General features: G+C 40.7%; 1 protein-coding gene across 2 annotated transcripts in view; it reads right to left on the bottom strand.

The window, feature by feature from the left end:
* Positions 1–27,495, bottom strand: part of SPAG16 (sperm associated antigen 16) — a 775,737-nt gene that overhangs the window by 704,594 nt on the left and 43,648 nt on the right. For both annotated transcript variants that reach the window (XM_084819345.1, XM_084819334.1), the window contains exons 7-8: positions 17,226–17,343; positions 6,315–6,384 (exon numbers count right to left, since the gene is read on the bottom strand). In XM_084819345.1, the coding sequence (XP_084675471.1) occupies positions 6,315–6,384; positions 17,226–17,343 (188 nt within the window). The remainder of the gene's footprint in view (positions 1–6,314; positions 6,385–17,225; positions 17,344–27,495) is intronic.

The raw sequence follows: 27,495 nt of genomic DNA, 5'->3' as shown, positions 1-27,495 counted from the left end.
TTTGTCAGGCCCCTAACAAATCAGAGTATGAAACCAAGGTTTGAAGTTTGTTTCCTGTCCCTGGTTTGTTGAGGGAGCCAGGATCTGGGTTCAGACATAAAGAAAGATTTTTGCGTCCTCATTAGGTTCTGGGAGCCAAGTGGGTGTGACTGGGCAGCATGCACCAGCACACTGCTCATTTAAAACAAGCAAGAATTCTCAGCAATTCTCAGTTATTGTTACGTCCTATCATGGCCAGTGTATTATTATGTTTGGATATTTAGACCATGCTGCCTATGTATGTCTTCCAGATTACATTGACTTATGTATACTGTTTTTCAATGTTTTGTTTTGTAAAACTAATTGTCATGACCCCCTGAGTAAACAAACTTAATTTATTTGTATTTTTATTCTTAAAACGTAAACTCAATCCAAAATAAGAAAAAGCACACCTAAATATAAATTGAAATACACTATTTGCAAGTGAAACATTTCTTCTATAAAGCCTCCATTAAAAGGGAAACAAGCCACATTGAAATGAACTGCTGTACTTTCTAGCAAGCTCCTATTCATGCAGCTTGCCCCAAAAGAACTTCCTGCTGGGAAAACATTTAAATGAAGTGCAAGTAATTGAAGCTTCCTGTATTACCAAGTTGACTAATTTATTTGAAGGGATACATGTGGAAAGAACTGTTTCTTTCACAAGATACTAGCCTTATAAATACTTTAGAGCTAAGTGTTTGAACAACGATAACAAATAACATGTCCCAGAAATATTTCCCTAAACATTACATATTGCAGAAATGTTTTATTGGTTTGGGAGCCCATCTCTCACTGAGTAGCTGTCAGAATTAGCAGCTACATTGCTCATGAGACATTGGTTCTGTTTATGCTTGTGAAATTAAAGATACTTGCAAAACTGCTACAGTACTATAAAAGCCTAGATGTTCAAAAGGGGAACTGCTGTTTGAATAAATGGCTAAATTCTACAGAATTATTATGGTTACATGGGGCAGTATCCAATGCTGCCCCTGTGCCAGCAGGGCCCACCACCAGTGTAACAGAAACAACCTGAAACACTTGTTTCCCGAAAGGACCACATCAGTGGAGATAGCAGAAAGGAGCTCCGCTGACCTGTCCTGTTCTGGCTTGTTTCTGGGTTGCTCTAGGAAGTGCTAGCTTCCTGTTGTGGTGGTGCAGCAAAGTCACAGCAGCAGCGTTGGACACTGCCCACTGTATAAGATTGCAACAACACATATTCTGATTGCCCTTCATTATGGAGGGAACGTGGCAGTCTGCCAGATTTAAAACCGCCGCCTTTCCCAATGTCTTTTTACACTATATACCAACCAAGACTTTTATAACTATATGCCCTTTGGGGCTTTTTTATAACTATATGCCCTTTTGGGCTGAGACTTGCACAGTTTACCTGAGCAAATTGTCTAGTACACTTGAATGCATGTAGGCAAATAAATGTTTGCAGGGTAGGGTGGGAGACATGGCAACAACTGGTTCTTCATTCCTAGTTTACCTGGTGATGGCCCGGATGATGGGCAGCTAGGCCACCAGTATGGGATGACAGGGAGACAAGGCTAAGCCCTGTCAAAAGAAGGAGGCAACTTTCTTTCCCCCTCTTCGAAACTGTTGCAGTTTACAGACATGAATACAGAAGCCTCCATCTCTAGAAAAGCTACAACAGCAGAGTGCCACTGTGGGGTGGGAATGTGGGAGGAGTGCTCATTCCATTGCTGGTCATCATCATGTTGTGTCCAGACCAAACTCCGCTCTGCCAAAATGTAGCCGCCACCACACCGGTGAACTGCGGTTCGATCAGGTGGTAGAAGGATTAGCCGGCTCAATGCACTATTACCAGGGTATGCCTGATGGTACAACGATCTTCGAGGAGGCTCCTTCCGTGTACCCCTCTATTGTTGGTAATGGAATATCTCCTGCCACACCAGCCTTGTTCACACTTTATTCATCACTCCTCCACCACCCAACCTAACTGAAGGTACTTAAGAGATAAATTCTAAATAAGCAGTTTCCAGCTCCCAATAACTCCTTTTAAAACATAAATAGAACAAATAATTTTTCTAAAACTGAATAGCAGTAGTGAATCATACTAGTATTATGACTTTGAGCGCTCCTGAGTCCTAAATAGGCTTTATCTAAAATGTTGCCTAGCAAAAGTCAGGAGGGAAACAACAGAACCTTAATGACCTCAATGGGCTTACCATCAGTATGTGACATCTGTCAGAGTTTAGGAGAGGAAGGTAGAAGCAATTTTGTAGTTTGAATGGAGAGAAGAGGCCTAGTTCTCACTGCTAACTTGGCTATGCCACTTCAAACTGGAGGTAGGGGCTTATATGAGTGAATGCTCCTCTATACAAAAATTCCCTCCACATTGTGAGCTGGATTCCTGATAGGATATTTGGGGAATAAATTTAAAATTAATTTAAATTGAATGTAGTTTATTTACAGGTGATTTATTAAAGAGGATTATATTTGGATGGGAAACTAATTGGCTTGCCTCTTCTAGTAATTATTTTTATATTTGCATATATACATAAATCAACATATGCACATTTTGTGACAGGCTGTTCCCCAAGCCATTTTGTGTCTGCTTTCACCATCAAGCAACCATTTTGCGACTGGCTCTGGCAGGTGGATCTCAAAGCTCTGACAGGAAAAAAATAGATCCCACAAGCCAAAAGTCTGCCCACCCTTGCCCTAAACACCTGTACCTTAGACCAGTTGGTCGTGGAACTGACCAGAGGGGAGGGGACCATGGACATAGTGAGGCTCAGGTCCTAGTGAAAGATGTGAGTGCTGTCAAACCAATTGGAAACAGTGTCCACAGTGCTATCAGAATTAATTTATATTTAAGTGGAAAATCACCAAGGAAGTCAAACACCATTACATTTTACTTCAAAAGAAGAAACTTCTCTAAAATGAGGAGTCTTGTAAAAGGGGGAATGAAAGGGGGAGTCAAGAGGGCCAAATCACTCCAGAATTCTTGGGACTTATTCAAAAGCACAATAAAAGAAGCTCAGCTTAAATGTACACAACAGGTCAGGAAAGGCACCACCAAGTCCAAGAAGTCTCCAGCATGGTTAACGAGCTGTGTCAAGGAAGCTATTAGAGAAAAGAAGGCTTCCTTAAGAAAATGGAAGTCTTGCCCAAATGAGAACAAAAAGGAACACAAACTTGCACCAAGGAAATTCAAGCACAAGATGACATTCTAGAACTTATTGACTAACTGAAAGCTATCAAATCACCATGTTCAGATGCTATCCACCCTAGAGTTCTTAAAGAACTCAGATGTGAAACTGCTGATTTCTAACACCTTCACTAAGATCAGCCTCTGTACCAGAGGGCTAGAAAGTGTAACACCAATGTAACACCAATTTTTAAAAAGGGATCCAGTGGGAAAACAGAGTAATTACAGGCTGGTTAGCTTACTGTCTGTTCCAAGTAAATTGGTGGAAAGCGTTATAAAAGATAAAATTATCTAACATATAGAAGAGCAAGTTCTGCTGAAAAAGAATCAACATGGCTTCCGAAAAGGTGTGTCCTGTCTCACCAATCTTTTAAGAGTTCTTTGAGAATGTCAATAAACATGTGGACAGGAGTAATCCAGTAGACACTGTTTACTTGAATTTCCAAAAGGCTTTTGACGAAGTCCCTCATCACACACGAGCAAACTTAGCAATCATAGAATAAGAGGCGAGGTCCTCTTATAGACTGGTAACGGTTTACAGAATACAAACCAGGGAATAGGAATATATAGTCAATTCTCATGGTGGTGGGATGTAAACAGTGGGGTCCTGCAAGGATCTGTATTGGTACCAGTGCTTTTTAACTTGCTCATAAATGATCAGGATTTAGGAGTGAGCGGTGAGGTGGCCGCTCACTCCTAAACCACTGCAGGTAGTTTGCTGATGACACCAAATTATTTAGGGTTGTTAATACAAAAAGGGATTGCAAAGAACTCCAAAGAGATCTCTCTAAACTGGGAGAATGGGCATTAAAATGACAAATTAAGTTCAGTATAAGCAAATATAAAGTGATGCATGTTGGGAGCTCATAATGACTGATTCAGAAAGAAATCTTGAGGTTGTGGTGGACAGCTTGATGAAAATGTCAACCCAGTGTGAGGCTGGTGCGAAAAAGGCAAATTCCTTGTTGGGCATAATTAGAAAAAGAGTTGAAAATGAAACTACCAGTACCATACTGCATTTATACAAACCTATGGTGCAACGACACTTAGAATACAGTGCGCAGTTCTGGTCGCCACACCTAAAAAAGGATATTACCAAGTTGGAAAAGGTGCAGAAAGGAGGAATAAACATGAACAAGGGGTGGAGCAACTCCCCTATGAGGAAAGATTACAACGTCTAGGACTGTTTAGCTTAGAAAAAAGGTGAGTATGGGGAGACATGCCAGAGGTTTACAAAATTATGCATGGTGTGGAGAAAGTGCATAAGGAGAAGTTTCTCCCTCTCTCATAATAGTACAACCTGGGGTCATCGCATGAAGCTGAACAGTGGGAGATTCAGGACAGATAACAGGAAGTACTTCTTTGCACAGCACATAAACTATGGAATTCACAACCACAAGTTATAGTGATGGCTACCAACCTGACAGCTTTAAAAGAGGGTTAGACAAATTCATGGAGGATAAGACCATCAATAGCTACTAGTCAGGATGGCTATATATTACTTCCAGTATCAGAGGCAGTGTGCCTCTATATATCAGTTGCTGGGGGTGTAAAAGGAAATATGCCATTGAGCTCATGTCCTGGTTGTGGGCTTCCGACAGGCAGCTGGTCAGCCACTGTGTAAACAGAATGTTAGACTAGATAAAACTTTAGACTGATTCAGCATGGCTCTTTTTAGGGTTTTATCATGTGAACTCCCACCTGCAGTCTGAAATGGCACAACCCAGACCTCAGTGAGGTCACTGTTTCAACAATAAGCTGTGTGCATACTGATTTAAACATCTAGAAAATAAATTATTGTTGTTGTCTATTCATTAAGCATACAGTTTATTATACCAAATTATACTCAAAAGGATCTAGCTATGCAACTATCAGCAAGTATTATGGTTTACTTGGAAGGAAATCACAATGAGTTCAATTAGACTTATTTGTAAATATGCTTAGAACTGCAGCCTAATCACATTTCACTGCAGTTACTATTTATTTTTATAGCAAGTCATTTCTATTAGACTACTGGAAGGTGAGTAAAATGAGAGTAATTCAGTAGGACTCATAAAATAAAAATATCAATGTTCCATTGCCAAACCTGTAAATATATTTCATAAAACTACTCAGGAAAAGAAATATGCATGGTCTAGATCTGTAAAACTTGATAAATGATACTACTTGTCACCAACTTATTTTTTCAGTCAAACAATAGCAGTAAACCTAGCCTAGTAATACATGCAGCATTTGGATTTCCTGTTTTGATTTTCCATTCTCCATCCAAACACACACATGCACTTAACCTTTTACTGAATGTTTCCCAGATGCTGAATTCAATGTAAACATTTAATTTGCTAGTATAACAATGCCAGTCCCTCAAAACTGTGTGTATTTCTGTTTGAACAAATTCACATTTTGCTTAATATTAACATCCTGTACCCTTAAAACTCCATAACAAAATGTTTTTAAAAATTGAAAAGCTGTAAAGCAGAGATGGGCAACCTCTAGAGAAAGGCAAAGGATGATGTCAGTAGGTGTGGGGAGCAAGAAGGCAATCCAGTTCTCGGGACCAATCCAATTCCCCAGCCCTGCTTTAAAGAGTCAACTCAGCTTGTGTATGGAGAGATCCACATAGAGCAGGGTGGAGAAAGTGGGGTCCTCCAGATGTAGCTGAACTATAACTCCCACCATCCCTCACCATTGGCCATGCTGATTAGGGCTGATGGGAGTTGCAGTCCAACAACAACTGGAGGGCCACAAATTCCCAACCCCAAACATAGACATAACAGAACCCTAACCCCATTACATCCCCAGAGCAAGCCCTGCCCACTGGCAATTACAGAAGAGGGTTGATACAATGCTAAGAGACCAAACCAGTGATATCTCAACCAATGCAGCTGGGCAAGCATTCTACAGATTAGATTACATTTTCCCACCATGGCCCATCATTGTATCTGCTTCATATCTCAGTATGACCATGTGAATCTCTTCACACTGAAGTTGTAACATTCATTAAATAGTCTCTAGGCTGAACATGCAGGATAACTTTAAATTTCTAATGATCTCCACAGTATTTGAGATGCAAATGTTTTTCTAAAGTTTTAACTTTCCATATATAGTAAATGGTTACCTCTAGTCACAGGAATATGAATGTTGCTTCCAGACTCTAAGCTTTGTAATGTGGCTTGCAAACCTGTAATCTAAATTGGGGTGGGGGGTAGACAGGACACATATTGTTTTATTTCATTTCTCTTACCAAGAGAATGAAAAATTATACATATAAAATAATTTAAGTCTAAAATATCCCAGTGTGGTAAGAATCTGAGTGTTTGTACTAAGCAACACAGATTAGTTACCCTTCAACATACATTAACAACTCTTTCCATACACGCAATAAGGGTGATTAAAGAGAAGTAAACAGCCTTTCATCTCTCTCAGGAACACTTTGCATGGCAAGGCAGGAAACACTCTCCCTCCACCCCTTCTTCTCAGGTCTTGTACAGAGTCAGCACTTAAACCCACACTGGATCTTGAACAGGTGGCCTGAGGATGTCAAGCAGAGATTCAGCCTGTGCACCCCCCCCCACACCCCGCCCACACACACACTGTGGCCACTGGGACAAATGCACAGAGGCCAGCTGTATTATCCAAAGAAAAACCTCCTTGTATCAGTGAGCCAGAGTAGGCCTGTGAATGGTTCCCGTTCTGGCTTGCTCACTGGTCTCAGCACTTAGAAAATCTGCCCCTGTTGAAACAAGTCGCCTTGGCCTTGCCCTGGCCTGAACTGCATAGGAACTATGTCTGACAGGGAAGAAAATGCACATATCACAGCACATTTTGTCCCACATTGGAAGAATACATACTTCCCCTCCTCACACTATGCCCTGCAGTGAGGTCACTCATGCGTCTATGAAACATTCATGGAAAGCTGCTTTGCAGATGTGATAATATTTGAGGCTGTTAATTCTTGCAAAATCTACTAATTGCCACTGCTATGCAGCTTCTATTCATTTCAGAGGCTTGCACCTCAAACAAGCCCTGATAAAGTAAATGGTGAATTCTCCTCCTATATTTAAAAGAATGTTCTGCATCTATTTAATTATGTCAATATTAGGATTGGGGAAATTATAAAGTGTAGATATAATTAGATGCAGAACATTTTATGTTTACAAGCACATTCGCCATAATTTAATGTTTTACTTGTACCAGTGTTGATGTGTTAAAAGAAGGCATCCATGGCAGATCAATCATACATAGGGTGACAAAGGAGATGTGGGTGGATGCTAACTTCAAAATTGACCCTGAGGGTAATTTTCAAGGTCACACATCACTGCATGGCATCGGTTAGATTACTTTCAGGAAAGAAGTGCCACAGCTCTGAAAGTAATGAACTAATATGAACATACTATACACCAAAATAATGGTAAGGAACTGTAGTATCAAACATATAAGAGCAGTGGAAGTCTATCTTTGACAGGTGAAGTGCTATAAGGGCTCAAGCTACAAAAACATCCCAAATTATGGTAAAAACATGGCTTCACATTACCATATCGTTTTAACCAATTAAAATAACATCACACCACCTGGCAATTGGCCAGCACATTGAGAATGCTAGGTTGGATGGCCTGCGGACAGAATCAGGTGTGTATCCATCAACAGCATGAATACTATGATGAAGAGTGTAACAGGGTTCAAGAACAAACACCACTAGCAGCATCAGCTGTAGATACTTGCCAGCTCCCAGACACTGTTGATGCACCACATTGAGGTGGATTGTTGAAGCTTCCCTCACAGTTACTGCCCAGGTAGGCAGATGAGGAATACTACTGGACAGCTGAAAGTACTTGGAGTGAGGACTGGGAAACAGGGAGGGGACAGACAAAGATTGCCAAAAACTGGTGCATAAAAGCCTCTTCTCCCTCAGCTTGGGGGTTAGAAGCCAGCTAGGGAATCCAGCCAGTGACAGGAGAAGCAGAGGCCGCCTGGACATTCTCCCTCATGGAAACCCTGTTTTCCTGCCCAGCATGGGATTCCTCCCCCTTCATGTATCGCTGCCTTGTTGTGGCAAAGGGGCTTGCGTAACTCAGGGAAGCCATAAGCTATGCCATGCAGGGCCACCCAAGACGGACAGGTCATGGCAGAGAGTTCTGACAAAATGTGGTCCACTGGAGAAGGAAATGGCAACCCACTCCAGTATTCTTGCCAAGAAAACCCCATGGAACGTATCACAAGGCTAAAAGATATGACGCCGGAAGATGAGCCCCTCAGGTCGGAAGGTGTCCAATATACTACTGGGGAAGAGCAGAGGGAATTTCCAAGTAGCGCCAGAAAGAGTGAAGCGGCTGGGCCAAAGCCGAAAGGACACTCAGCTGTGGATGTGTCTGGTGGTGAAAAGAAAATCTGATGCTGTAAAGAACAATATCGTTTAGGAACCTGGAATGTAAGAACAATGAATCAAGGTAAGCTGGAGGTAGTCAAACATGAGATGGCAAGATTGAACATTGACAGCTTGGGAATCAGTGAACTAAAATGGACAGGCATGGGCATATTTAATTCAGGTGACCATCATATCTACTACTGTGGGCAAGAATCCCTTAGAAGAAATGGAGTAGCACTCATAGTCAACAAAAGGGTGGGAAAAGCAGTACTGGGGTACAATCTCAAAAACGATAGAATGATCTCAGTACGATTCCAAGGCAAACCATTCAACATCACAGTAATTCAACTCTATGCCCTAACCACTGAGGCCGAAGAAGCTGAGGTTGATTGGTTCTATGAAGACCTACAACACCTTCTACAACTAACACCAAAAGAAGATGTCCTTTTCATCATAGGGGATTGGAATGCTAAAGTAAGAAGTCAAGAAATAACCAGGATAACAGGCAAGCATGGCCTTGGTGTACAAAATGAAGCAGGACAAAGGCTAATAGGCTTTTGCCAAGAGAACACGCTGATCATAGCAAACACTCTTTTCCAACAGCCCAAGAAGCGACTCTACACATGGACATCACCAGATGGTCAATATCAAAATCAGATTGATTATGTACTTTGCAGCCAAAGATGGAGAAGCTCTATACAGTCAGTAAAAACAAGACCTGGAGCTGACTGTGGCTCAGATCATGAGCTGCTTCTTGCAAAATTTCAGCTTAAATTGAAGAACATAAGGAAAACTACTAAACCATTCAGGTATGACCTAAAACATAACTCTTATGAATATACAGTGGAGGTGAGGAATAGATTTCAGGGATTAGATCTGGTAGAGTGCCTGAGGAACTATGGACGGAGGTCCGTAACATTGTTCAGGAGGCAGCAACTCAATCCATCCCAAAGAAAAAGAAATGCAAGGAAGCAAAGTGGCTGTCTGAGGAGGCTTTACAAGTAGCTGAGGAAAGAAGGGAAGCGAAAAGCAAGGGAGAAAGGGGAAGATATACCCAACTGAATGCAGATTTCCAGAGAATAGCAAGGAGAGACAAGAAGGTCTTCTTAAATGAACAATGCAAAGAAATCGAGGAAAACAATAGAATGGGAAAGATTAGAGATCTTTTCAAGAAAATCGGAGATATCAAGGGAACGTTTTGTGCAAAGACGGGCATGATAAAGAACAAAGAAGGCAGGGACGTAACAGAAGCAAATGAGATTAAGAAGAGGTGGAAAGAATACACCGAAGAACTATACAGGAAAGATCTGAATGTCCCTGATAGCCATGATAGTGCGGTCACTGAACTTGAGCCGGACATCCTCGAGAGTGAAGTCAAATTGGCCTTAGGAAGCAATACTAACAACAAAGCAAGCGGAGACGACAGTATTCCAGCTGAGCTATTTAAAATCCTAAAAGATGATGCTGTTAAAGTGCTGCACTCAATATGCCAACACATTTGGAACACTCAACAGCGGCCACAAGACTGGAAAAGGTCAGTTTATATTCCAGTTCCAAAGAAGGGCAATGCCAAAGAGTGTTGAAACTACCGCACAACTGTGCTCATTTCACATGCCAGCAAGGTTATGCTCAAAATCCTACAAGCTAGGCTTCAGCAGTATGTGAACCAAGAACTACCGGAAGTACAAGCTGGGTTTCAAAGAGGCAGAGGAACTAGAGATCAAATCGCCAACATTCGCTGGATCATGGAGAAAGCAAGAGAATTCCAGAAAAATGTCTATTTCTGCTTCAGTGACTACGCTAAAGCCTTTGATTGTGTGGATCACAACAAACCGTGGCAAATTCTTAAAGAGATAGGAGTACCAGACCACCTTACCTGTCTCCTGAGAAACCTGTACGAGGGTCAAGAAGCAACAGTAAGAACCGGACATGGAACAACCGATTGGTTCAAATTTGGGAAAGGAGTACGACAAGGCTGTATATTGTCGCCCTGCTTATTTAACCTATATGCAGAGTACATCATGAGAAATGCTGGGCTGGATGAATCACAAGTCAGAATTAAGATTGCCAGGAGAATTATCAACAACCTCAGATATGCAGACGATACCATCCTAATGGCAGAAAGCAAAGAGGATCTAAAGAGCCTCTTGTTGAGGGTGAAAGTGGAGAGTGCAAAAGCTGGTTTGAAACTCAACATTAAAAAAACTAAGATCATGGCATCTGGCCCCATCACTTCCTGGCATACAGAAGGGGAAGAAATGGAAGCAGTGACAGATTTTACTTTCTTGGGCTCCAAGATTACCGCAGATGGTGACTGTAGCCATGAAATTAAAAGACGCTTGCTCCTTGGGAGGAAAGTTATGGCAAACCTAGACAGCATAGTAAGAAGCAGAGACATCACCTTGCCGACAAACGTCCGTATAATCAAAGCTATGGTTTTCCCAGTAGTAACGTATGGCTGTGAGAGCTGGACTATAAGGAAAGCTGAGCACCGAAGAATTGATGCGTTCGAGCTGTGGTGCTGGAGAAGACTCTTACGAGTTCCCTGGACTGCAAGGAGGTCAAATCAGTCAATCCTAAAGGAAATCAACCCTGAGTGCTCATTGGAAGGACAGATCCTGAAGCTGAAGCTCAAATATTTTGGCCACCTAATGCGAAGAGAAAACTCTCTGGAAAAGACCCTGATGCTGGGAAAGACTGAAGGCAAAAGGAGAAGGGGACGGCAGAGGATGAGATGGCTAGATAGCATCACCGATGCAATGAATATGAACTTGAGCACGCTCCAGGAGAGAGCGCAGGACAGGAAGGCCTGGCGTGCTATGGTCCATGGGGTCACGAAGAGTCGGACACGACTTAACGACTGAACAACAACAACAATGGGATTCCCCTTCAAAATACTGGTAGAACTGTTGTGTCATTCCTTAGCAAGGAATGCAGAGACAGAACACTGAAGGCAAGCTGTTATTTCTTTAATGTTTATTTAATGGAGAAGCTGTGTAAAGTAACTTCTGCTCTCATTAGTTTGTGCATTTAGCCTGAGTCAAGGGCATTTCTCTCTTTATGTTTGACCAATTCCAGTTAAAGCCAGCAAATAAACTGTAAAGAAGCTTTACGTTGTCAGGACTCTGCTGATTTATGACACCCCCAAGAATCTGGGATTCATCTGATGCCAAGAGGTAGTTCGTTTTACTGTCCTGTCACTGAGGGCTTAAAAAGCTCCAACTTTAGACAGCAAAGCATATTACCATGTCATAGATGCATATATTTTGACATATGTGAAATGCCTATTCAACCTAGATGGTGATGATGAAGTTGCATTCATATGCTCAAAGTCTCCCTACATTACAGACACATGATACAGGTGGTGTAAAAAAAAAAAAAAACACTATGGAGATTTGATGTCTTCAGAATAACTTCTACAGAAGTCGTAGAACCTGATAGTTCTGGTCTCCCTGAAAACAAAAGGAATGGAACAGATGATGTAAAAATTTTGTAACCAATGATTTATGATGGCTAATGAGTGAGGAATACAAATTGCTGTCTGTAATATGAAAGAATTATTAATCAGAGCAACTCTCCCATTTCATGATCCACTGACAAAAACATGACTTGAGAAGTTTTGCTTTATTGTACAACTTTAATGTAGCCACATAGCAGAACACAAAGATGATTATCAAGGCTCATGCAGAGAGTGCTTAATGCTGTAGGTGCTGGCCAAATGTTACAGATGTGTGTTGTACTAATGCATGAAACATCCCCTATGCCACTGACACCATGAAGGTTAGAGGACTAAGGAACAGCATGCCAAAGGCTGCCCTTATCCATATTCTTACTACTGGAGCAGATAGTACACATGGAGTGGATGTTAAACATGGGGCTCCACAACTGGATCTAAAAACATGGTTGTATATCGATGGTCATGCACTAAGTCAAGCCATAGGGAAGCCTCAACAGTGACAGACATTTGGTGATTATGCTGATGTATTCTTCTGCTCTGCGGTATGACACTTCAGTGACAATATGACAGGACTAGACATCATTTTTGATACTTACACTGGAGTCTATTCTACAAAAGCTGCCACATAACCTAAGTGAATGTATTTATTGATTTGATTTGTACCCAACCTTCCTGCCAAGAAAAATGGCACTCAAGGCAGATTACAGTCTTAAGTACAACTTGATTAAAACAATAATAAAACAAATGCAGTAAAACACAACAATAGCAGTATAAAAATAGCAACCAACCCAACAGACTCACTTATACGTCAAAAGCATAGACAGCAGAGAGGGAGCAAACCTAGCCTTCCTCAGCACAGAGTTTCACAGCCTGGGAGCAGCCACTGGGAAGGCCTGTCACCACCAAACGCATGTCATAAGCATTTTCTCACCTTAAGACAGGCAGACAGAGACACCGGTACAGTGACTTAACTTTAATGGTGATCATACTTCAGAGGTCATGGTACTTAACCTTAGAAGTTATAAACCAGTTAACTTGAGAGCGAATGGCCCACAGCTTAGATTAAGGAACAGTACAGAAGCAGGTACAAAGTCATAGTCAGAGACTTACTCTTAGAATAACATTAGGGTTCAAAGCACTTAGAGATCCAGATTCATGATACAAGGTTCAGAACAGGTTATTCTTCACAATTCAAGAGGAGTCATGGCTACAACCTCAGACGATATAGAGATGTTTCTAAATACAGGATCCCTACATGCAAGAGCCCCAATGTGACTCAGGTTTAGGATACAAGAATAGTTGCAACGAGGCAGGAATAGTTCCTTTTACAGGATTGCTACATGGCAGGGCTCCAAGCCAAACTAAGTCCAGGATTCACGAATAAGCCAGGCCAGTGAACCCCCAGCCAAATAGGGTCATTCCCAGATGCAGGGTCCCTACACACAGGGACCTCAAGCTAACTCATGCTCAGGATACAAAATAGGATTAGGCAAGTTAATGTTCCATGCATCACAGATGGCAAGACCTGGCAAGACCTGGGCAGCAGAGAGATTCCTCTCAGGGTTTCTACTGAAAAGTAGAACTTGGTAGAACTTGGTCCAGGAGACAGGTATAAATTCAGCCAAGGCTAGAAATACATGCACGTGGGCAGAGATCAGGTCCAACAACAGTCTACATTGGAAATCTTTACTATATGTGTGTCAAGGTAAACAACAGTCCAAAAGTCACTAACAGTCCAGACGAGATGGCATTCTGGGCAATCGAAGATGAAGGTATTTCATTCATGGCAAACAATAATCCAGGTTCTATGAAAAGACCGGCATTATATTCCATGGAAGGTTTCAACAAATACAAGGTTCCAACAGACAAGTGTTCAGATTGGATGGAAAGTCCATGTGAGAAAGCATTTCGGCAGCTCACATGGAGAATCCAAGCACAGACTGGGTTTCAGGCAGCAAAGACAGAGTGGCTGTTCCCTGGCAGGGAACCAGACAAAGTCCCAAAGTCCTTGCTTAGCAACAGTGTCCAGTTTCAGGTTTTCATGTTAGAAGATTCACTGGAAGCACAAACAGACCTGGCAAAAGTGTTTGGCATGGAAAAACCAGTGCAGATGAAGAAAGGTTCTAGGCAAGAAAAGACACTGATACCAGTTATGTTTCTTTGCTTGTGCACCAGCTTATAAGCAGAAGGGAGGGGCTACAAACTACAAACCCATCATCAGTCACTATGGCGTGACAAGGGGATCCTGGCCCATTAGTAAGCACTGTGTAAAACAGGGCATTTCTGCTCTGCCCTCTTGAGCTGATGCTGAGAGTTGTGACGTTCCCATGAGCTGCCTTCCTCCCCTCATGCTAGGTTCCCATGGAAGATTTCTTGGTAATAAATCAGAACCCAGCTGAAGGCAGGATTTTGCAGCTGCTCTGATAAAGCATTTTACTCTTTCAAGCTTCACCTCTCCTTTCACCTGTAATCAGCTCAGAAGGTGGGTAGAGATGTCTCCCATAGCTGCTACCTTCCCATGGCTGTACTGGATTTTAAATTATGCTTACTAAATCTGAAGCAGACTTTGGTTCAGAGGCCGCAAGGGCTACTGGGCCAGGGCAAATCCTGACAATGTGCCTCTGAAAGTGGCAGTCATGAAAGAAGGCCCTCTCCCAAAGATCTTAAGACCTGAGCATATGGGAGAATGCGTATGGGAGAAATGACTGGATCTGAAGAGGCGAATACACTGATGGATCTAATGTGCAGCTACTGCAGGTGTGGAGCCATCATTGCCTTGGATGAAAAGAAAGCTGATCTGGCCCACTTCCTCTCTCATGTCCTGATTATATATTGCAACAACAATATGAGTTAGTAACTGCTAGGGGTAGTATGGACATAAAGCAAAGATATTAAGTTTTGGGCTACAGAACATGTTGCTATAACAAAGAGGAAGGAAGCGTTCAAAAAGAAATTATTGAGGAAAGAGACTATGTGGATTCTGAGATTAGGTACTGGGATCCCAAACGGTTTACAATGATTTTATTCCGTCTTTTTTGTTGTTGTTCAGTCGTTAAGTCGTGTCCGACTCTTCGTGACCCCATGGACCATAGCACGCCAGGCCTTCCTATCCTCTGCTCTACCCCGGAGTGTGCTCAAGTTCATATTCATTGTATCGGTAATGCTATCTAGCCATCTCATCCTCTGACGTCCTCCTTTCCTTTTGCCTTCAATCTTTCCCAGCATCAGGGTCTTTTCCAGCGAGTTTCCTCTTCGCATTAGGTGGCCAAAATATTTGAGCTTCAGCTTCAGTATCTGTCCTTCCAATGAGCAGTTGTCTTTTAGTTAGATTCTAATTGATATGCATTTACCCCAGCCTTTACTTTTGGATTTTTTAAAGATTAAAACACTAAATAATAACAGAATCATTGTAAGAAAAGAAAGGAAAAATGTGTCTCTTTAACAGCTAAGAATGAGGACATTTGTTTAGCAAGGAATAGCTGGTTATAAATCTTCCCTATATATACTTTGGGCAGTCAGTAGTATTTTGCTATTTTCACTAACAGTGACTTAGAAGCAGAGCGTTCCAAGTATCCTTTGGAAGATCTGAAGAATTTAAGTAAGTTTTGATTTTTGAACTGATATTTGGTATATCAGTGTCTTATACATTAGTTTACAAGTGATATATTTTAACTGTTTGCTTTATAATTACTTATAATTGCTGGTATATTTTAAGTGGTAAAATGTATAGCATTTTTTAAGCAATGTAAATTATTTTTGTATGTTTTTAAGTGGTAAAATGTATATCTATTTTTTTCTTAAGAGATAAATTAGCTTTTAAAGAATTCTTTGTATCATATGTTTCAGTGACAAAGTGCCCTTGACAAAGAAAAGTTTTAAAAATGTGTTATACTTGTACAAGTTTCAATTAAAACTTGTACAATTCTCCCCGTATTCTCCCCTATGAGCCTACTTGTGCCGTGAGATCTTCAGGGGAGGTCCCACCACCATCACAGGCATGTCTAGTGGGAACGCAGGAGACGGCCTTCTCAGTGGCTGCCCCAAGGCTCTGGAACAGTACTGAGAAAAAGGTGAGGATGATGATGATAATATTCCATGAATCAAATTATAGGAGTTGGCTAGCAAGTTTGTAACATACTTGAAATAGTTCTGTGGGATGGTTAAAATGGTACAGCAGTCCAAACCTATTTTTAGGCTGTAACTGGGAGGGGGGGTCTGCTCAAGCCCTTATAGTACTTCACTTATCCAAGGTAGACTTCCACTGCTCTTGCACATTTGGTAGCAAAGCTTCTTATCTTCATTTTGGTATATGGTATGTTCAGTTTGTTGCTTTCAGAGCTTTCCTCAAAAGTAGCCCCAGCCATGCCAAGAAGGGGTATATGACCTCAAAAATTACCTTCAAAATCATTTTGGAGAGCAGCATCCACACATATATTCTTTGTCACCCAATGTACATTTGATCTGGCATGGATGCCTGTTTTTAACATGCCAATGCTGTTAACTAATTTTCTGAAGCACTTTCTGGATTTTGGCTGGCCTACTAATTAATCAAGTGTTGTTTGAAGTACAAGCAAATGGAGACAGTATATTGTTGACACTTAGAAGAATTTACAAGTTGACATTAACATCTGGATTCATCAAATGGAAAGTGAGTAGCTTATATTATAATTTTACCTGTACTATAACTAGGTTGAGGCAACAGGAGCACCATTTGTCCTATGTGCAACCTTGGTCAGCAGCGGCCAGGAGGATGTTTTTATTTATTTTGTTCCTATATAAATAATTTCTAAGAATATAGGATAGTCCTTATGAATTTGTGTGATGCTGGGGCCTGGGGAAAGCATGTGTGAAGAAATCAGGGCTTTATCCTAGCACAGAAATGACCAGTTAATTTTTTAAAATTTTATGAGAATTCCGCTCAAAAAAATGTCATGTCATTATGTTTCTTCACATTTAGAGTTTATTGCCTGCCAAACAGCAAATCTAGAAGGCTGCACTTGTAAACAGAAGACCCCAGCGTTCTTCTACATCTCTAAGATTAGATATGTTTTGGTGGGCATTACATATCTTTGGATTTCATTTGTGGCCCATTCTGACTTTTGGGGGCTGGTACAGGAAAGAAACTTAACTGAATAATTATAATCAAATACCTAAAAAAGGTCAGTGGTCACCATAAATCTTTAAGTTGAAAGTGACAGATGTTTTACCTGCCCAACAGCTCTGTCCCTTTCCAAGCTTGTAAGCATTTTCTCTCTTAGTAGAATCTCGTATTTTTCATGTAGCTGCCTTAACATTGGTTCATATGATGCATAATGTGCCTTCAGCCTACAAATAATAAGTAGAAAAAATGCACAATAGTCACTACACCAGAGAAACAAAATATTCTTTAGCATTTAATTCTCCACTATAGGAGAAAGAGCTTTCTCAATTAGATAATGCATACTACTAATCACCAAGCCCTTTCAAAATTATTTGCCAAGATGCTGTCATTTTTCTGTAATTTCCCTAGTCAACGTACATTTAAGAAATTATATACATTAGCCCATATTAATCTTTGCTTCCTTTTTGGAAAGGTTGCAAAGATTTTTGCCTATGGGCACTTCAAGTATAGTAATCACAGGCAGAGGGAAATATAGCATTGGGGACTATCACACTTCCAGTACTCTCCCCATCCAACAGGTTTTGGGTTGTCCTGTCAATTTCCCTTCTGGTCTACTGCTGCTGCTGCTACAGCTGCTGTTTAACACAAAACAGGTCCATAATAAGACCATGATTTATAATCCATGATGTAATTGTGGATGAGGGGGCAGACCTGGGATGTATTACAGAAACCTGGGTAGATGAGCTGGGAGGAGTTGACCTTTCTCAGATTTGTCCAACTGGGTATATTATGTAGCATCAACATAGGCTTAAGGGCAAGGAAGAAAGGACTGCCGTCAGCTATGGGAACTCCATCTCCCTCTGTAGGAGCCCTGTTCAGTCCAATACTGGTCTCAAGTGTTTGTACCTGGTGACAGGCTTGAGAAACAGATTGGGGATTCTGTTGATGTTCTGACCACCCCACTCTCCGTCAGTTAACCTGCTTGAACTGGCTGATGTTGACTTGGGTGTGGTGTTGGAAAGCCAATTGTCCTGGGGAATTTCAACATTCACACCAAGGATCCCTTGCAGGGGGACCAACTCAAGACTTCATGGCCACTATGTCACCGACAGGCTGCCTCAACACATTACCTGCTCTTCACACACTCTGCAGAACACAAAGCACAGGAAACCAGAGGCCAGGTAAAATGTTTTATTTGCTCATTTTATCTTGTTATAATAGTTTTTGTTTGAAGGATTTTATTTGTTACTTTATTCTAATATGAATCAGTTGTACACTGCCCTGAAATCCAATACGATGATGAATGTTATCTAAATATGATTGATAATAGAGAGAGAGAGAGAGAGAGAGAGAGAGAGAGAGAGAGAGGAAAACTAATTTTGTGTCTATTGGATGCCACAATGTCTCTTTAATAAGGGTTTGTCTAAGTCAGTTAATTGCTGGAGGCGTAATACAATGCTTCATTTAACCATAGTTTGGCAATGCCCAATAGTTGCCTCCTTTTGGGAGGAGGCTATTATATGGATAAACTTCGTATTAGAACATTCTTTAGTATTTACCAATGTACATGTCCACTTAAATTACTTACCTGCTTCCTGGAAGTTACTACACAGTCAGAGTAAATGGATTCTCAGTGCCCTTTGACAGCTAAAAGACTAATATTACAACACTGGAAGGATAAATGCTCACCTCTTATAATGCAATGGATTGAGGACCTAACAACGCTATCAACATTTGAATGGGTGGTATATAGGCACCTCCCCTAAATGGATACATATATGGATATTTGGTCTGCTTTTGTTCACGTTTATGCATAATTTACTATTTCTAGAATGCTGTATTTACATATAGATATCTCATATTCATATTCATATTCATATATATATATATATATATATATATATAAAAAGGTAAAGGTGTCCCCAACCAGTCGTGTCCGACTCTAGGGTGTGGTGCTCATCTCCATTTCTAAGCCGAAGAGCCAGCGCTGTCCGAAGACGCTTCCGTGGTCATGTGGCCGGCATGACTGAACACTGAGGTGCATGGAACGCTGTTACCTTTCCCGCCGAAGCAGTGCCTATTTATCTACTTGCAATTTCTTGCTTTCAAAATGCTAGGTTGGCAGGAGCTGGGACTGAAGACGGGAGCTCACTCCGTCACGCGGCACTCGGGTCTCAAACTGCTGTCCTGCAGACCTTCCGGTCTGCAGTTCAGGCATCTTATACATATACATATATATATAGAGAGAGAGAGAGAGAGAGAGAGAGCGCGACTGACTTTTAATTTTTTTCTTCTTTATGATTGTTTTGTTGAAATTCACAATAAAAAATAACAAAAAAAATCCTCTGCCTTGTACTAAGTCTTTTGGGCACGTTACATGTCTTTTGCCACACCTCCCATGGCAGCCATTTTGTGGTGGTACCCAGAACAGTTTCTTAAATTGCCAAATGTGTATACTGCCCAAGAATGGTTGCCTACCTCTTCTAGAGCTACACTCAAAGGAACATAGCTCCATCTTCCCACTCAGTTCCTAATGGACTGCTGCACCAGACCGAAAGCAAGTCAGAATGAGAGAAGCTCAGAAGAGACACATGCAGTGGGGAAGGAGAGTGGGTTGTGTGACTGCTCTTCATGGTCTTTGTGCAGTGCCACATATAGTAGAATAGCAAGCCATCTTGCATAGTGGCAAGTGGCTTTACACAACCACCCAGCTCATTCCAGGCTGTCTAAAGGATGCACCCACTTTAGCCTAACCATCCAGTGCATAATGCTTTATGAATGCCACAGGCTGATTCCAGATGATGGCTGCAAAAAGTGTAGGATGTCACTCAGCGAGCAGGACATAGAGTGAAACTCATTCTATGTCTCATATTTTGAAAATGTGACCATTTTGCTGTGGAGTAGGCTTTTGCTGATGATTTGTGCATTGCGTCCACAATTTGCATTACACCTGCCAAACTCCGCAACTTTATTAGGAGTTGCAGAATGTTAAATATGAGTTGGATAATATTCTTTCACAGCAGGCAGAATTTGCCTTAACCTGTTTATGACAAGTATATTGGGGAAATGATGAGCGTCCTGGTAAGATTCTGGCACATTGTCTGAAGCAGCAAAAACAACAAAATTTTATTTCAGCTACTAATGATGAGAGTGTTAAGATATACAACTATCCCATAGATATAAATTCACAATTTTTAAGGTTTTATTCTGATTTGTATAGTACAGGAAGTGAAAAGTAGGAGCAGAATGTGGATGCTTTATTTTTTTTCTTATGTTGATCTTCCATGCTTAGATTCTTCACAAAGGCAGTGTCTCTCGGTTCCTTTGCATATTGAGGAAATTATGGAAGCAGTTAAGAAATAAATGGCTGGGAAATCACCTGGTCCGGATGGGTTTCCAATTGAATGGTATAAATTTTTTTCCAGCCTGTTAGTTCCAGAGCTTCATCGTCTTTATGATCATATTTTTGAATCGGGCTCCCTTTCTTCATTGTTAAATGATGCTTACATTACTGTGATTCCACAGATTCCTTACTGTGGCAAGGATCATACTTACTGTGCTAATGATTAGGCTATTTCATTAACTGACGTAGATATTGCAACATGAGGTGCAATTTTGGCCGACAGATTGCAAGAAGTTATGTTGCAAGAGGCAACATTAAGTTCAAGCAGTTCAGGTGGGATTTATTAAACATAAACAGGGGGCTGATAACCTAAGATTAGTTGTTAATTTGATACTTTTAAACACTGATAGAACAGACCAGGCTGCCACTGTTTCTTTGGACTCAGAAAAGGCCTTTGACAACATTCATTGGAAATTTATTTTTGCCATATTGAGTAGTTTTGGCTTTCCTGCAGAATTTTTGAAATGGGTTAGAATGTTACATTCAACCCCAAGACCTAGAGTTATGACTAATGGCCTTTTTTCCACTTTCTTTTCACTTGGGAGAAGTACCAGATAGGGATGTCCACTTTCTCCTTTGATATTGTTTATAGTCAATGGCCATTCCAATATAAACACAAGAGAACATATTTATAAAACATTGAACAATCATAGAATCAGAATAGTAGGGTTGGAAGGGGCCTACAAGACCATCAAGTCCAACCCCCTGCTCAATGCAGGAATCAATCCAATAAAACACAAGTACGGCCTTGGAAATACAAATAAAAAGTTTTAAGCATATGTTTAAATTATAAAATGAAACTCCCCTTAGCTCTTGTCACTGATGTAATTCAGAAAGGCCACTCTTAACTTTGTTGCAGCTAGCAGGAACAGAGCTACTTTGTAACTGACAAATTTGTCTATATCTGCCAGCAGCCATCTGATCTTAAGATCATCAGCTAGGCCTTCTAGAAAGGTTTGAAAAGAGAATGAACTTAACCCTAGGTGAATTATATAGAGGGCAGTATAAAATATAATGTACTACATCTTCAATTTGGCCTAATCCACATACACAGAAACAATCTTTTGCTGACTTTTTAGAAAATTTGCCAGCCAGGTATTCAGTGGGCATCAGTGGAAATCTGAGCTGAGTAAAAGTTCGCCTTACGGGGAAGGTTAATTCCCGCAGGTAGGTGGCCCTTCCATGGTCTAGCTTAATTTTGGCATACCAAATAGCAGACTTATAATTCTTTATATATTCAGAATCTCTCTTAGTGTCTTCAACAAAGATTATGTCCTGGATTTTATGAACAGATGCATCCTGCATCATCATTACTGGGGAGATAGAATAGCTCTGCATCAAACATCTGCATGATTTACCGAACCTTCTCTATTCTGTAGATCGAAAAAGCATACTTTTGCTAAATAATACTCCAGCATCGGTAATAGCTTTTTGCAATACAATGTAACGGATTTGTGTATGCGTGCTTTTAAAGAGGGAAAACCTAGCTCACTCCTTAATATCGCACCAGGTGTGCTTTGTGCTACTGCCAAAAGCAGGCACAAGAACTTATTTTGGACTACATCAAATTCATCTCTGCATATGACTGCCATAAACTGCTGTTCCATATAGAAGGTGGGATACAGCCTTGGTGATGTAAACTTTTAACGTTGGTTCTACTAAGCAGTGGCTCTCAGTATGATAAAGCTTCTTTATGGGCCCCAATGAGAGGGTGGCTGAAGATGTAATTGCCTTGAGGTAGGTATGCCATGGGGTATTTTCAGAAAAATGAAGCCCCAAATATTTAAATGAGCGACACTGTTCTATCTTGTGTCTATTCAGAACCCATTTATGCTGCTCATGCCTCTTGGCAAACATAGCCACTTTAGTCTTACTATAAATAGATAGGCCTTCTTGCTTACAATAAGTTCCAAATTTGGTAAGCAATTTTCTCATGCCCATTTGAGTCAAGGAAATGAGGGCCATATCATCTGCACAAAGCAGAACTCAAGTCTTCTGTTTCCCAACAGCGGGGGGTGTGTGTGTGTGTACTTGAGTTATGTTATTTATGTAAAGATTAAATAAAAGTGGTGCCAAGGTGCAACCCTGTTTGACACCCCTTGCTGTGGGGATAGGGCCTGAAAGGGAACCATACCAATTCGAATTTTGATATCAGTATTGGAATAAAGCTGCTGTATAAGGAATAGCAGTTCTAGTGAATTGGCATCTGATTTTTCCCGTAAGCGCTGTAGGTCTATAGAATCAAAAGAAGACGATAGATCTACGAATGCAATATATAACTTTTTTGATGGCCTATTTACATATTTTTGGATAAGAGAATTCAAGATAAAGCACTGATCAACTGTGCTGTGCCCCTTACGAAAGCCAGCCTGCACTGGGGACAAAATCTGCTGCTCTTCCACCCATTGTTCCAATTTATCTAGAATGTGTTGTGCATTTATTTTAGCAGGAACATCAAAGAGACTTATTGGGTGATAGTTTTGGAGATCCCCGCAATCACCTTTCTTATAAATTGGAACTACAATACTAGACGTCCAGCTAACTGGCAATATTCCAGCTGTATTAATTGATGTAAATAGTGTTGCCATTATCGGCACACACCACACTGGATCTATACAAAAGATTTCAGGTGGCAGCTGTACATAAAGTGAGTTTTCCAATAAGACTTTTTACTTCTGCTTCGCTAACACGGGGCCACACAGGTAGCACTTCTAGAACTGTCTTATCTGTTGTTTCATACCTCCTTACTTGACCTTCTTGGGAGTTACCTTTATACATATTTCCAAAATACAAAACCCATTTTGCCATTGGGATTTGGCCCTCCACCACTGGTTTAATTTGTTTAAGACCACATGCTACACGATCCCAGAAATATTTTTCATTCTTACTAATAATGGCTTGCCAAAGATCTTTCCAAAATTTATTAGCATGACTTTCCTTTTTCCCTCTTAAGAGGTTTTTATATGCATGTCACTGTATTAAAAACTTCCTAATTTGATCATCAGATTTATTTGTCCTTAAAGATCAAGCTGCTTTTACCAGGGACTGTTTGCACTCTGCATCAAACCAGGATTGTGTGTGGGGTTCCATCTTCTGATGTCCAGATGTTACCAAACAGGGCTTTAAATTTTCAAACAGGACTTGGTATGTGCTAAAATAATTACCTGACTTATTTATAAATTCACCTCATAGTTCGATTCCCCAGAATTTGCCTTATTTCATCTGCCACAGGTAATGACCATCTAATATGTCTTTCCCCAATGTGGGTACCTTGCATAGGATGTAAAGTGGTAAACTGCTTACTGATCTTTACATTGCCTACTCTGCAATCAATGAGAAGTGATCACTATCTGTCTGTCCTTCTAAACAGAAGGATTAGACTTTTGAATAAATGTTATATGACACAAACATGTAATCAACCACGCTGTCCCCATTCTGGGTTAAGTAAGTATAGTGGCCATTTGTCCTGTCCAATGGTCCTCCATTTAAACATTGTAACTCGAATAATTAAATCTATGAACATCATGGTTAAAGAATCTGAGGGAATGGTTCAGCGGTACTTCTATACAACTATTCAGAGCAGCAACATCAAAAACAAAAGTAGGTGTAATGATAACTAACCTCCGATAGGAGATGGCACCTTGAGAAGAAGAACTGATGTTTATATGCAATAGAATAGAGTATTTGCCCATTTTTATTGAGGGACCTGTCCTGTGAGTGTCTATCTGGGATATTAACATTATCTAAAGCAATTACTTTACTCATTTGCTCATTATTTTAGTTCGAGCATTAAAATCCCCACATAATGAAATATCTGCTCTTGGGAATGCTTCCTCAATACATTGAAGCACTTGTTCCAGATCTCGCCAGACATGTTTGACATGCTGATTTATAGGTTTAGGAGGCATATATACATTCAAACAGATGACTGGGCTGACTCTTGAACCATTCACTAGTATCATCTGAATATATCTATTATTTGTTAGTTTTAAGTCTTTTATATACAATTGTGCATCTGTAGAAAGGAGGACAGCCAGGCCTCCATTTCATGACCATGCTTACATGTTTTTTGAGCTGGAAGGGCTGATATTTTAAAGCCTTGCAGGTGAATATCATTAATATCTATGAGCCAAGTTTCTTGCAAACATAGCAGGTCAAATGATTACATAAAGGGGGTACATTCAGCATCAGTAAACTTATTTGTCCAGCTTGCCACATTCCAAGACAGAAGACGCAATAACGATTCAGGCTGTTTTCCATTAGTCTATCTTGTTTAGGAGACCTGCAGTGTCTAAAAAGGCACTACCAATAGGCAGCTGGGCTGGTCCCATATGCTTATACCCATCCACATCAGATGTTTGTTGCACGTTTGAAGTTGTGCTACCCAGTTCATGTGGTTCTAGATATCTGTAAGACATCCACCCCTCGCTGGTAGGTATTGACCTGAAATAAATTCTGTTTCTCTCAGAGGGGTCTATAATCTCTGTCTCCCTGACTGTCTCTAATACACCCTTCCTTTCTGTTGTCTGCATGGGGACGCCTTCTTTGGGCAGCTCTATATCCATCAGTTTATCTATTACAATTCTACCTTCTCTTTTAACTCTAATTTGAACTACCTTCTTTGGGCAGCTCTATATCTATCAGTTTATCTATTACAAATCTAACTCTAATTTGAACTATCTGGTTGATCAACATTGTTCTACTAGGAGATCTGCTTTTCTAGGAGTCTGATCAAAAAAGGAGGAGGCACAGTGCCAGCCTTGCCAGCCTCCATCTCAGATCTGTGAACAATCACTTCTGGGCACAAAGTTTCAAAACCATTCCGGACTGGAACTGCAAACATCTCAGGGTCAGGCTTGGCTTCCAATGGCTGAAGACCATTCTGCTTTCTTTAGTACTTGGAAGCACCACAGTATCATCCTTGTCCAGGCTTCTGGGTCTTTTAAGTCACCCCATCTCTGCTGTTGTTAGGCTGTTATTAGGCACAATTACAGAGTTGTTAAACTCAGATCCTCTAATGTCGTAATTCAGCAGAGAACAGCAAAAATTACCAGAAAAAGGGTTGATAATTAAAATTATCAAGAAGCAACAGTAAGAACCAGACATGGAACAACCGAGTGGTTCAAAATTGGGAAAGGAGTATGACAAGGCTGCATATTGTCACCCTGCTTATTTAACTTATATGCAGAGTACATCATGAGAAACGCCAGGCTGGATGAATCACAGGTCGGAATTAAGAGTGCCGGGAGAATTATCAACAACCTTCGATATGCAGACGATACCACCCTAATGGCAGAAAGCGAAGAGGATCTCAAAAGCCTCTTGTTGAGGGTGAAAGAGGAGAGTGCTAAAGGTGGTTTGAATCTCAACATTAAAAAAACGAAGATCATGGCATCTGGCCCCATCACTTCCTGGCATATAGAAGGGGAAGAAATGGAAGCAGTGACAGATTTTATTTTCTTGGGCTCCAAGATCACCGCAGACGGTGACTGTAGCCATGAAATTAAAAGACGCTTGCTCCTTGGGAGGAAAGCTATGGCAAACCTAGACAGCATAGTAAGAAGCAGAGACATCACCTTGCCGACAAAGGTCTGCCTAATCAAAGCTATGGTTTTCCCAGTAGTAATGTATGGCTGTGAGAGCTGGACTATAAGGAAGGCTGAGTGCCGAAGAATTGATGCTTTTGAACTGTGATGCTGGAGAAGACTCTTACGAGTCCCCTGGACTGCAAGGAGGTCAAATCAGTCAATCCTAAAGGAAATCAACCCTGAGTGCTCATTGGAAGGACAGATCCTGAAGCTGAAGCTCAAATATTTTGGCCACCTAATGCGAAGAGAAAACTCTCTGGAATGCTGGGAAAGACTGAAGGCAAAAGGAGAAGGGGACGACAGAGGATGAGATGGCTAGATAGCATCACCATTGCAATGAATATGAACTTGAGCACACTCCGGGAGAGAGCACAGGACAGGAAGGCCTGGCGTGCTATGGTCCATGGGGTCACGAAGAGTCGGACACAACTGAACGACTGAACAACAACAACAATTAAAATTAAAAATTTAGAAATTAAAAGTTAAGGAAAAGAGGGGTTTGTAATTTAGAGTCTACTCCACTCCCTAAAAGAAAACAAGCCCCCAAGTCATATTTGCTTTAAAACTTCAGGCTGTAAAAGATCCAAAAAAACAACATAGCTGTGGACTCCTGATCCAGCAACTTGTGATAATTAGTGAAGATAAAGCCTTTCAGGTCTGTGAGAAAAAGTTACGGCAAATATACTCAATACCTGCAACAATTAATGCTACCAGGCAAACTCCAGCATTTTAAAACAATTTTAAAAACTTTTAGAAGGATAAGACCAAACAAACTAAAAACAACAGAGCTCAGAGCAAAGCAGCCTCTTCCGTCGCCATCTTAGCTCCAGCTGGATGGGACATAGCTCATATGCTTAGAACCTTTTATTTGTATTTCTAAGGCCTACTTGTGTTTTACTGGATTGATTGTTCAGTGTTTTATAAATATGTTCTCTTGTGTTTATACTGAAATGGCCAATGGCTATAAACAATAAAATCTGAATGAATATCCCACCTATGATATTTTATTTATGTTTGGAAACTCTGGCATACACTATTAGACAGAACAGTCATATTCACAGCTTTGTGCATGATAGGTTAGAACTTAAAATTATATCTTATGCTGATGATCTTTTATTGTTTATCTCGCAACTCCAGCTTTGATGCAGTTGATTAACACTTTTGGTAATTTGTCTGGCTATTCAATTAATTGGTCAAAGTCTGAATTGATGCCAACTGAAGATACTATATCTCTTGGTGTATTAGCTAATTGGCAATTTCAACAGTACCCAGATGTTATTACTTACTTGGGAATACTTATTCTCAAAGACATATCTCAAATGATTAAACTTAATTTGAATAAATTGATTAATGAGATCTCATGGGATTCGGATAGATGGGCACCT

Source organism: Heloderma suspectum, chromosome 1 (assembly GCF_057233095.1).
Source record: "Heloderma suspectum isolate Gila_16-S chromosome 1, 16-S_ref, whole genome shotgun sequence".
NCBI lineage: Eukaryota > Metazoa > Chordata > Lepidosauria > Squamata > Helodermatidae > Heloderma > Heloderma suspectum.
Note: the sequence above shows the minus strand (reverse complement) of the source record. Positions and strands in the feature narration are given on the sequence as shown.